This window comes from Diadema antillarum, unplaced genomic scaffold (assembly GCF_040938485.1).
Source record: "Diadema antillarum isolate AM-2024a unplaced genomic scaffold, OU_Dant_1.0 seq00002305_RagTag, whole genome shotgun sequence".
In the NCBI taxonomy this organism is placed as follows: Eukaryota; Metazoa; Echinodermata; class Echinoidea; order Diadematoida; family Diadematidae; genus Diadema; species Diadema antillarum.
Genome location: NW_027272927.1, coordinates 17,897 through 29,611, shown reverse-complemented (window position 1 = coordinate 29,611; position 11,715 = coordinate 17,897). Strand labels below are relative to the sequence as shown.

Below are 11,715 nucleotides of genomic sequence, written 5' to 3'. Positions count from 1 at the left end.
TGAATGTGGTGCACAATCTGTCCCATTTCCATTGAGTTTTTAAATGGCCTGAATTTCTCACTTTCAAAAACATTTCAAGGAGAAAAAAAAACAACAAAAATTGAACCACACATTGAGTAAAATCATTGTCACATCTTCTGCTCTTGGATAATGTTGTCATGGCTACTAGTGCACACAAACACATTCTAAGATTAAAATATTCAATTCATAATGTTCTCATATGTAGCACATCAGCAAATCTATTTTGCCATCAATGCCTTCCTCCTCTGTCAACCAAAGAGATTGCTTCCAGTTTGCTTCCATTTTTATTGCCCTACGACTCATCATACAAACTACAGGGCACTCCCGTTAAATAATGGATGCGGTTATAACAAAATTTTGTTCCAACAAAGTTCAAAGTCCGTCCAAAGTTTTGTCCAGTTCAGCTATAATTAAATTTTGATATAATAAAAGAAAACTGTCAGCCCCAAGGACTTTGATATAACAGGTGCCATCTGTACATAGAAGGCTGAAGAATGAATAATGTCTGACTTCTGGTACCTTTCCAGGTTGAAATCACTGTTTTAAAATGTGGCTAACATTACTTTTCCACTTCAAGGTGGCCACAGGATATACCTGCTGATGAGGATGGCTTCCCACAGTATCCCACAGAGGCAACTTCCAAGGAGCAGCCACCTGTCAGCCACGCCCTACAGCCTCCCCCATCCCGGTACTACTTCCAGCTCCAACAAAGTATGATGCAGCCACCCTGCTCTGGTCCCTCCTCCCCATGGAGGACTGCCTTCCTCAGGAACCCTCGCACCTGGCCACGACCATGGCCCAGAGCGACGGCTCCCACTTCAGGCCATACAACTTCCAGTCTGCCGCCTCCATCTCATCATCCTGCCTAAACCCTCCGACCCAACAACATTCCATGCCACATTCGGGCGCATCGCCTGCGTACAAGCGCAGGAGGTATTCCAGTGTCGTGGCGGAAGACAGCGCGCACAGCGACATCGACGACGAAAAGGACATTGAGACCCTGAGCAAGGACCTGCTGATTCTGCGCAAGCAGAAGCTCGTCTTGGAGAAGGAGAAGTTGGAGATCGAAAAGGAGAAGCTGGTCATAGAGAGGGACATCCTAGACATGCAGCGTGAGCGCCAGTGGCTCCAGCTAGAAAAGGCTCGAGCAGAGCAGCCAAATGCAAGACCACCTGACATGACTGCCAATCACACGGTCATGAACAAAACAACAGAACATTTGGCCTCCGATTAAGTAAACTCTTGAACAGTACTACACACTTGCGACTTGTGACTTGACACGAGGAGACCAAAGATACTTGCCATAGAAAACGTATATGAGTATTACTTTTATATTAAAAGTATAAAATCATATTAAAGTAAAGTTAGAGCTTTCTAAAGTATACCAGGTTGATGTCACAGACTTGTGATTTAACCATTTTGTAATCATTTGTATGAAGTCCTGCCGAAAACTTGGCATTTTATGTACATCACATATTTTGTAATAGGAAGCAGGTATGCCATCAAAAAACTGAAATTATTACCACATAATCCAAAAAAGTTACAAGCTGACAAAATTTAAGTCAAATGATTTCAAATACATATCGCATCTTCCACAAGAAATCTCTACTGTTTGAGGGACATGTTATTTTTTTTTTTTTGGTATAATTTTAACCTTTTCACCTGCTAATCAAATGTTAAAAATCTTTTCATGTTACACCTTCACCTTGCACCTGATGCTTACAAGGTAAACACTGCCTTCTCTGACTTTGGTCCATAAAATGAAAGGCTGTCAACTTTGCAATGACCCTATGAGTACAGTTTTTGTTTTTCAAGATTTTTTTTTTTTGGAAATAGCATGTTACTTATCATTTTGTATGTTTGCCTTCACTCATATTTGAGTATTTTTCATATCATCTGCCAACACCTACCAAGGTCTAAAACATAAGGCTTGTATTGATGTTCTGAGAGCTTCAGAGAAAAAAGATTCAAAGAAACTCTGTTGATATTATGTAATCATCTTCCTCTTTTTTTTCCCCCTTCCTATTGAGACGTTGTTAGCTTGCACTAGGGCTTATAGTGAAGATGCTTGCATTTCAAAACTAAGTATTTCAGTTTTTGGCATTAGGTCTTATTTTGGGGGAATATTAGCATTTCAAAATTGGTATTTCAATTGAATTACGACTCACTGTCCTTCTTTATCTATTGGTCAACTCAACCATCTGGCATGCAGGTTACATCCAGTATGTTTAAGGCAAAACACAATGAATCCTTCACACCCTGAATTGTCACTTGATTGTACGGAAAAATTATGGACTGACAAGACTTGGTCAGTGACCATTTTCCAAGTTGTCGTAGTGTGATCGCATCTAGATGAACAACATTCTTTGCAAATTAGTAGTACCTAGGAAGACCAGGAAACCTCTTCTTCAATAAAATGAACTGTCTTTTTTAATAAAAGCTTGTTCAACCTGAATCTATTTTCTGTTTCTGTATGCAATGGCTCCTTGAATTCCTAAAGGAGGATCTATGGGTGCGTTTGAGCGCTCTCCTAAAGTGAACTATGCCGTACCGTACCCACACCAGAGGAGCACTCGAACACTCCTAAAGTGTACCATATCGTAATGAACAGAGCCAAAAGTGGACCACTTCCCGATGTGCTCCAAAGGGGTACCAAAAGTGTACCAATAGTGAAGAATGCACATAACATGCACATACATCGTAATGCAAAGAGTTAATTCTCTTTGTTCAGGACATATCTGTACTTAGTTTAAGCGCACTAGGTGAATGACCCTTTCGCTACAAAATGCGTGACCTCCTCTAAAAATAACTCATGAGGTATGCTTTCTCAACAGAGCTCTTGAACGCTTCAAATCTGGCACAGTTCAGTGCGGTACGCTTTGGTTCACTTTAGAGTCTTCAAACCCACCCTATGTCATCCAGCATTTGATTTAAATAGAAAACTATGTGCAGTTCCATTCTATGCTCAAGATGACTTTGATAAATATGGTAACAAGCACATGAATAGAATAGAAGAAGTATTATCAAAATCACACATGAAATAGGAAAGTGATTGAATTTCTAAGTTTCACAGGTTTTGATTTAACAGTGATAATGATCACAACCACATACACTGATCACAACCACATATATACATTATGCAAATTAGATATAAAGTTTGGTGATGTCATCACCTCACAACTCCCACTTTGGTTTCATGCAAAATATAGAAATCACGCTTTCGGTCTATAATTTCGCAACTTCAACACATTTTTCCTTGAAAGTTATCCTTCCAAGGTTATTCTATGCCAAGAATAATTTCGTGTCAAGAAAAAAAGTTTTATCTTTGGTGTCAATGTCAAAGAGGAAATATAGTGGACATTTGTCATTGGGACATTTGTGAGGTCATATTAGCACTTTTCTGAATTTGCATATGTGGTTGATTTACTGTGTATGCCATGTATTTAGCGAGTCTAATTTTTCACAAATCAGGACTTCCTAACAACTTCACAAGTGGTTCAAATCACAATTGTGGAGTACAATAATGCACAGAGAAATGCATATGTGCATGATGCATTAATGTCGGATCAGAGTTAACATTTTTTGCGTGTTATTTAATGCCCGATAAGCATTCGACTAGTGAAATTCATGAAAATGAAAATCCTGCAAAAATTTATGGTGTACACAGTATGTTACTGTTTTATGTTAACATAAAACCTACGGCACTTATTGATTTTATGTGCAATTTTGATACTTCTACTGCTCTATTGATTTTACTCTATTTATTGAAGCCAACTTTGTCATGGAGCTGCACTGTACGGTACTGAAAAGAACAGTGGTTTATTCACTCAGTGCCGTGTCCTCATGAATATTGTACATTGTATCATATGTATATGAATATCTGCATTGCCTTATAACAACACTGTCCAAATTGTTGCTATAGGCCTGAATACATGGAACCTGTATTGAGATTCTTTCTATCTTTCTGCCTGCTAGAAGCTACAAATTTAATCAGAGAAGACAACCAATGTATCTTACCTTTGTATGTGTCTTACCTTTGTATCTCCACATTTTTTTTATTTTTTTTTTTTTATTTATTTATTTTTTTTTTTTTTTTTGGGGGGGGGAGGGGGTGTCTGTGTATGTTTTGTTTTCTGATAGTTTCTTTTCTCTCTCTATTTTTGTCCCATTTTTTAGGGGGTGGGGGAGGGGCAGGGAACAGAGGTGGGCAATTCATGTTCATCTTTATCTCTCCATCATTCTCCATTGGCATTGGTCTACTGTGTATTCCTATAATGGTGCAACCAACTCACATACCCTTATACTCACACACACTTTTTTCCCGATGTTGATTATTATAATTTCATTCACTGATGTGGAAATTATACTTACAATGAAACAATTACAAAAACATATAAGTATTCTCCTCATACTGTATACCATCTCCAAAACTTGACCATAATTCTCCTCCTTTGACCACAACTCTCTTGCCGTCAACCATCCCCAGTCACAATACCCCCACATACTCTACACAAGTCCATCCAAACACATTGCACCTGCATACAAAGCCATCCAGTCAATTACAAAATGCAAACATACACACATTCACTAAAAATTCATGCCGCCATGTACCACAGGTTTCCTCACCCTGTTCCCATCCAACATTGAAAACAAACCAGAGACTTTGCTTTTCCATTACTAGATTGTTGATATTCTGATCAAATGACAAATCAGACCACACATTACACCTATATTGCATGCGCATATCAAACACACACACACACCATTTCTTTAGTTCAAACTGTTTCACTTTGTACAAAGTTAAAAAGTTAGTGTAAATGAAAGCAATCAGCAGATTAATGAATACTATGAGCATACCACCACTTGCACACAAAATGTCTCAAGTTTCATATATTTTATTAGTGGAAAAATGAGCAAAGAAAACAGGATTCCATCGGGATAGGAAGGTGAGACCTCCGGATGCCAGCCTGGTGCTCTACCGACTGAGCTATAGAAAGCCCCAGTACAGTGTTCGCCCCAGATACCCTTAATGCTCAATGCTCGTGTGGACAGAAGTTATAGCAGTGTGTGGTTTGTGTGACACACACACACAAACTTTAACCTGACATAAACCCGAAGGATAATCCAACTTGGGGATAAATGCAAGGGATCACCGAAGTGATGGGGCTTTTTGAGTATGTAACAAATGCAAACAGAGGAAAACTGACCAGGAATGAATATTATGAGTAGAAAAATGAGCAAAGAAAATGGAATTCCATCGGGAAGTTTCATAATTGGGAAAAGTACTTTCTCTCTGATTCTGCTCATCAATGACATCAAAGACACCACATTGTAATACTTTGTTGACGACACAGAAAGCAATTTCTTTATGAATATTCAGGGGATTTACGACACGTTTGTCTGTGTCCATGTATTGTAATTTGCCTCAAAGTGCCAATACCAACTTCCAGAAATGTTAGACAATTGCTGACATCACATAGCTGCAGGCCATTTGACTGTATTTTGTTCAAATCTGCGCTGATCCATTGCCTCTGTATCGTTGCTCTAATCTGACACTTAAGTTTTTCATATTTTTTGTATACATAGATCCGACTAGGCAGCATAATCACCATTACTGCAGTGTTCAGCATTATAGATATAGTGGCGCGGCGCAGCAGGTTCACAGGACAATGTAGTAATATTGTCCACACATACAAATTGTAGACTCTCAGATCGGTGTATATTCCCTTTTATATCTTAACTTTCTAGCACTTCTCTGCTTTTACATCTCTTACTAAACAAGCACTGTTACATGAGAAATTTTGTTTCACCAAAGTAAGAATTCAGGTCCCAAATTTATCATCACTATACATTTATCTTTATACACTTTACTTTTTGGCTTTGACCAAATGTCAATATAATGAAAGAAAACTGCCGGTCGTGAGGACTTCAGTGTAATGGGAGTCGCTTGTATATTAAGCCTATAGTTGACTCACCTCTAAGCCTGGGATAACCCCTGGTAGTTTGACCTTCAGGAAACCTTTGACCAGATTGAAAACCCCAGGAACACCTCCAAGACGAGCCTGTCGCAAGTTTTCACCAATGATGTTGCTGATGTACTCTGTGTAACTGCAGAGATACAACAGGCACATGAAATTGTTACTAAAAAAGGGTAATGTTGGACCAATTAAAGGTTGGTCTGAAAAGATTTTATCACCACACCAGTGAAAAGTTGATCAAAATCACATAATGAGGAAAGTTTCAAAATTGTGAAGTTTTGCTAATTTTTGCCAAAACACTGCTCAAACAGCTGATATGAATGTTGCAATGAGGGAGTTGATGCCATCATTTCACATTTCTTCATTGATCTTGCACACACACACACACATAAAGAAAATTCATTTTTTTCGCCATAAAAGTGTAAAACATATTTTATTCCTCGCTGAATGACTTCAAGATTATTATCAGTCAGATAAATTAAGATTTGAGACTGAAGCATAATCACAATTTAAAAAAAAAAAGAAAAGGAAAAGAAAATCATGGAATTTCAAGTTTGTTTTGAGACTATATGGCGAGTTATGCCCATGATGCACGAGTAGCACACATTATATTGCGCACATATGTGTGATTAGAGTCTCCAGTTTGCTAGGGGGTCCAGGTGGGAGAACCTCCCATATACAAGAGGCTTGGGGTAAGAGTCTCTGAAGTACTCTGAAGTACTAACTTCAAAAGGGATGTGATTATCCTACCTGTGTTCAAGAAAGGCCCTCGCTCGCCTGATGAAAGCCATCTGTAGTTCCTGTGAGGTTCTGACCGAGACAGAGTCAGGGGCTGTTGTCATGGGAACGGATACCATCTCCCTCACCATGGCCCAGAAGTCTTCTAACCTCTGTACCATTTGAAATCAGAAAAGGAAGTGTATGTCATTGTTTGGTAGAGCCTTCGTATGGCACCGCAAGTGATGAGTGCTTAACGAACAAATAAGATACAAGCTAGACTAACACAATTTTGTACACACTAATATGACCGATAGTACTTATAATATGTACACTGCAAATGTCATAAAATAAGCTTAATCTCAAATTAATTCTAAAACGGACGATCGTATTTACCAAACTTGTAAGTGTTCATAGTGAAGAAAGGAACAATTATATCTGGGGTCATGAGGTCAAATGTCAAAGGTCATACAGGATCTAAATAAAAGTTAAGCTCCCAAAAACTCAACAATGGATGATCAGATTTGCACCAAATGTATAATACAGATGTTCCTATACCTCTATGTTTTTAATGAAGATAATGCCTACAAAATTGCGATATTTTGATCATGGCTGCTTAGTGGAGGTCTGCTCTCCCTAAGTGTTCCTCTAGTTTGTTTGTTTTTGTTTTTTGTTTTTGATCTTTCTTTTTTTTATTCTAAGAATGCATATTTCAATGTTTTTTTTTCAATGGTGCACAATTTTCCATCTCTAGTTGAAATCCTTACATTTTAACTCCTCTCACGAGCCTTATTTCTTTATATGAACCTCCCACAACGATGGAAATGAAAGCATCGCGGATGTTTATCTTATCATCAGTTAATTCACATGTATCAACATTTCTGACTCTCTTGGATATGTCAATGCTCTACTAGTCACAATATATATGATAAAAAGAATAAGGAGAACCTCCATGCCTCACCTTGTCTTGAAACTGCTGTGCCATTTCCTCAAATAGATTGATCAAATTGGGCTTTATGCCACCTTTTACTACTCTGTCATTGTAGATGTAAACCTGTAAAAACAAACAAACAAACAAACAAACAAATATTAGATAAAACATGTCCTTGTAATGGAAAGAAGTTCATTCTTATTTCAACCTCATATGCTCGGTAATGGTCTGTATTCTTAAAAAAATAAAAATAAACCTAATTATCTTGAGCTCTGGCCTGACTTTGTGTGTCAAACTAGAGGTGTTGGCAACATTTCATATCATTGTTTTAATTGCTCTGCCATGCTACAAGCCCTACACAATTCTGATCACATTACATCGCATTCTGACTTACAGCAAATTCAGCCAAAAAAAGAAAAGAAAAAAGAACAACTTTGACCCCTACCCTTTAATTTCTACAAAAATCTGCACAGTGGGTTGCTCTAATGTTTTTGTCCCAAAAGTGACAGTTAGCATTATTTTAATGTCTGATGTTACTTCATGACAAGCATACTTTTAGTAATTTAAATATCAATAACCATCTTTGAATTTAATATTTTCAAATGATTTTACAAACCTAACAAAAAATCAATATCAAATCTTGTGAATAAAATTGTACAGAATGTACAGTTCCTTGATGATTAGACAGTTACAGGATTAGTTGGGGGAGACCTTACCTGAAATCAATCATTCTTGAATTAATTCCCTTCAAGATAACAAATGTTACAAAAATGGGTGCGTGCAACTCTCATCTTTTCTTTTTACAGACTTATCAATAGAATATAATGGAGCTAGCTCCTTCTTTTGTTTCTATGTTGGAAGAAAATTCAAAATCTACTATTAATCCACTGTCAACTTCATTCATATGTGCCTTACAAGGAATTTTTCTTCATGTGGCAGAAAACTTGCTCAAAATGCTTGTTCATACAGATTGCTGCAATTGAATATCCTATATTTGTGCAAATGGCATGACTCCACAACATTGCGTAGATGTGGCTACAACTTTAAGAGATAGGCTTGCCTGTCGAGCATATGCCATTTCCACACTGTCCATGGCACTCCGGCCCTCTACTCTGGTGCTGGCATCGCTGAAGAGGTTGCTTGTCTCTGCAGAGATGTTGATGAGCTCTGAGCTGGAGCCAACAAGGGTGTTGAGGATCCTCTGTTTTTCTAGCTCCCACTCGTTCTGCTTGGCCTGCCAGAATCGCAGCTCTGCCTGCTGCCGAGTCTAAGATAAAACGAACACACAAGCACATTTACAAGTGTTCAGAGCAAGCAATACTCACTGCCTCTACACACTTTCAGCAGGTACAGATTTCTGCATCCAAGCCAAGCTGAAATACCCACAATGTTGGACTATGTGTAAATTCATAGGAAAACACAAACATATTAGACATGGGAGCTTTAAAAACAACATTCACTTAAGTATCATTTAATTTCAATGTACAGATACATTCTTAAATTTCACACAAACTGACAAGAAGGAAATTTGACCTCACTACGACTTCCCTGCGATGTCCCTTGAGGGTATGTCATTAAAAACTAGAACACCAATATAACAACATAGACATTGTGTACATGTAGCTTTGAAGTCACCTATTAAAGCACACACAATACAGCTTACAATAATACATGTACGGCTGGACTGAGAGAAGATGATGCATGAAATTTACAGTGCATACTATCTCCGTTAGGCTAATGCACGAGATATTGACAACTAAAGCATACTGTGGAAAACTTACTGTCATATAAACGTAACACATCATAAATACTTATGAGTGAAAGAAATAATACTGTGCACCAACTTACATTTCTCTTTGTTTCTTCAATGACAGCAAGCAGGGCATTCTCACGCTCATTTCTCAACAAGCCCTGTCCAAAGCAAGCAGAGATTTACAAGAAATGAATAGTAAAAGAAAACATTGTTTAAACCCTTCTGCAAAACTTAGGCAAAAATAATGTAAAATCCTTCAGGTGTCATTTGCAAACATAAAGAATTAATTTCTCTCAGACAAGAGTAGAAGATCACGGGAAGATCTCCAAGAGAATGATCTCTATACACCAGATTTTAAGAACACTTCTTGAAAGTAAATACTCAGAAAATGGCTTATCAAACATTTAGAGAATTTCATTCTTTCCCTTACTGTAAAGCCAGAAATTTTCGCATGCACAAAACTCTTGCCAATTTCGCCAGGAGCCACAATTCGCAAAAGTTAAATGCACGCAAAAGTTTATGTCTATGCAATTCATTACACATAGTATACTATTATTATTATTATTTGTTTTTGCAAATGTTTCTGGTTTTACAGTATTTCATGGAAGGGTATTAGGCCTTTCATCTCAGTGCTAATCGACCAAATCCTGTAACAAATTCAGCAATACACACACATAAATGCTGAACATTAAAATACACTCATACTGCCAACATCTATTCAATATTGGAAAGAAACTCTCTGCCATCATGAAAGTGTTAATGCTTATAATATAAAAATATATATTCATATGATATATATCCACATACTGCAAAAGTGGATATTTTCATGTAATTTTTTTTCCCCCCTCGGCCAGGTAAGATGAGTTCTGCATGTTTTTAATTCCACGGAATCAAGACACAAACTACTGGAACATAGTATAGAAGCAATAACATTTGTGTGCATTCATTTTTGAGCTGGTTTCTGGGTGCGTGAAATACACACCGCAAAAATTTCCACTTTTAGAGTAAATGGCATTAGCCAATATATAAGCCTTTATGTGGTGAGAATTAAAAGTCTCTGGAAGCTGAGAATGTTATGGCTACATAAGTCCCTTACCTGTATATCTGTGTCAGCAATGGGTTCAAGAGGTTCATATGTCTTCACTGCACTTAGTGTCTCCAGTCTCATTGATATACGAGGAATGTCAAGTCCCTTGGAGCCTAATAGCATTGATCTGTCGGGAACAGGAATCAACATTTCAAGGTCTCACAAAAAAAAAAAAAGACTAAACAAAAGCAATATGCAGAAGCAAGAATGTTTTTGTTCCGCATAGGATCAGGCACATTGAAGGAAATAAATCCTAAGATTCTGAGAACAAAATTCATTGTACAATGGGCTTCTCACTTTTTTTCTGAATCTAATGGGGAATATATTGTACAATAGTATGTGTACTTCACATAAGCACATCAACATCTATTCATTCATAACGTATAGGGTCTATTTAATATACTGATGCACTCTCTGAGTCTGTACTTTTTTGTTCGAATTATCAAGCCTGGAAGCAGCAGAGTCAAGATGAAGAAGATTTAGAGCAAAGAAGCAAGCACCCTGACTTGAGCAAATTGAGAGAGAATAGAGCTCCTCACGCCTTGACATCCGCAGTTTCCGAGGCCCCCAGCTGTGCCGTCTTGGTCCATAGCCTCTGGCTGGTCTCCATTATCTGGTGCAATGTCTGCTCCACTTTAGGCAGTTCACTTCCCGTGTCGACATCAGCGGTGAGCTGTTCCGCATCGCGGAGAAGGTCCCCAAAACCAGCGTTGTCCATCTTAGTAGCTGTCTCACCAAACTGCATTTGTGTTTGAGGGAGGTGGGATGGGATAGCATGGGATGGAGTGATAAGAAAGAGAGTCCTGATCCTGATGAATCTTTAGGTGTCATCACTCTCAGTATGCAACACAGGGATGCAGTCAGTTAGAGAGTATTTATGTACACAGCTTATCAACCGTGACCGACAATGCCTTATTGTATGGAGGTGTATCCTATTACCGAACGATTTTTGTTTTATTGCTCCAAACGGGCAACATTGTGCAATAATTCAGCCAAAAATATCCTGATAGATAATTGAAATGCTGATGACTTTAGCTGTAACGAAAATACTTGAAAATAAGCCAACTTCTAGAAAAAATCCGTATTTCAAATGACCCTTCCACAAAAGTTGTCTCTTTTTACCGACGCAAATCGTATTGTATTACCGAACGTGCGCCCTCTGTATGGGGAAAATTGTACATTGTATTTTCGGTCAATGTTTATTAACGCAGGACAACGAACATCGAAA

General features: G+C 38.0%; 2 protein-coding genes across 2 annotated transcripts; one reads left to right on the top strand and one right to left on the bottom strand.

Moving 5' to 3' along the window:
• Positions 1-641: 641 nt before the first annotated feature.
• LOC139714530 (uncharacterized) lies at positions 642-1,479 on the top strand (the record flags this gene model as incomplete). The annotated part of the gene is made up of 1 exon (XM_071626222.1): positions 642-1,479. A coding segment is annotated over one exon (614 nt), but the record flags the coding sequence as incomplete, so codon positions are not given.
• A 4,387-nt stretch (positions 1,480-5,866) lies between these two features.
• Positions 5,867-11,214, bottom strand: LOC139714529 (nuclear pore complex protein Nup93-like). The gene is made up of 7 exons (XM_071626221.1): positions 11,027-11,214; positions 10,497-10,614; positions 9,496-9,558; positions 8,708-8,914; positions 7,678-7,770; positions 6,750-6,889; positions 5,867-6,129 (listed from the first exon to the last, which is right to left on the bottom strand). Exons 1-7 carry the CDS (start codon positions 11,203-11,205, stop codon positions 5,982-5,984), a joined length of 948 nt encoding a protein of 315 aa, XP_071482322.1. The 5' UTR covers positions 11,206-11,214; the 3' UTR covers positions 5,867-5,981.
• Positions 11,215-11,715: the final 501 nt, after the last annotated feature.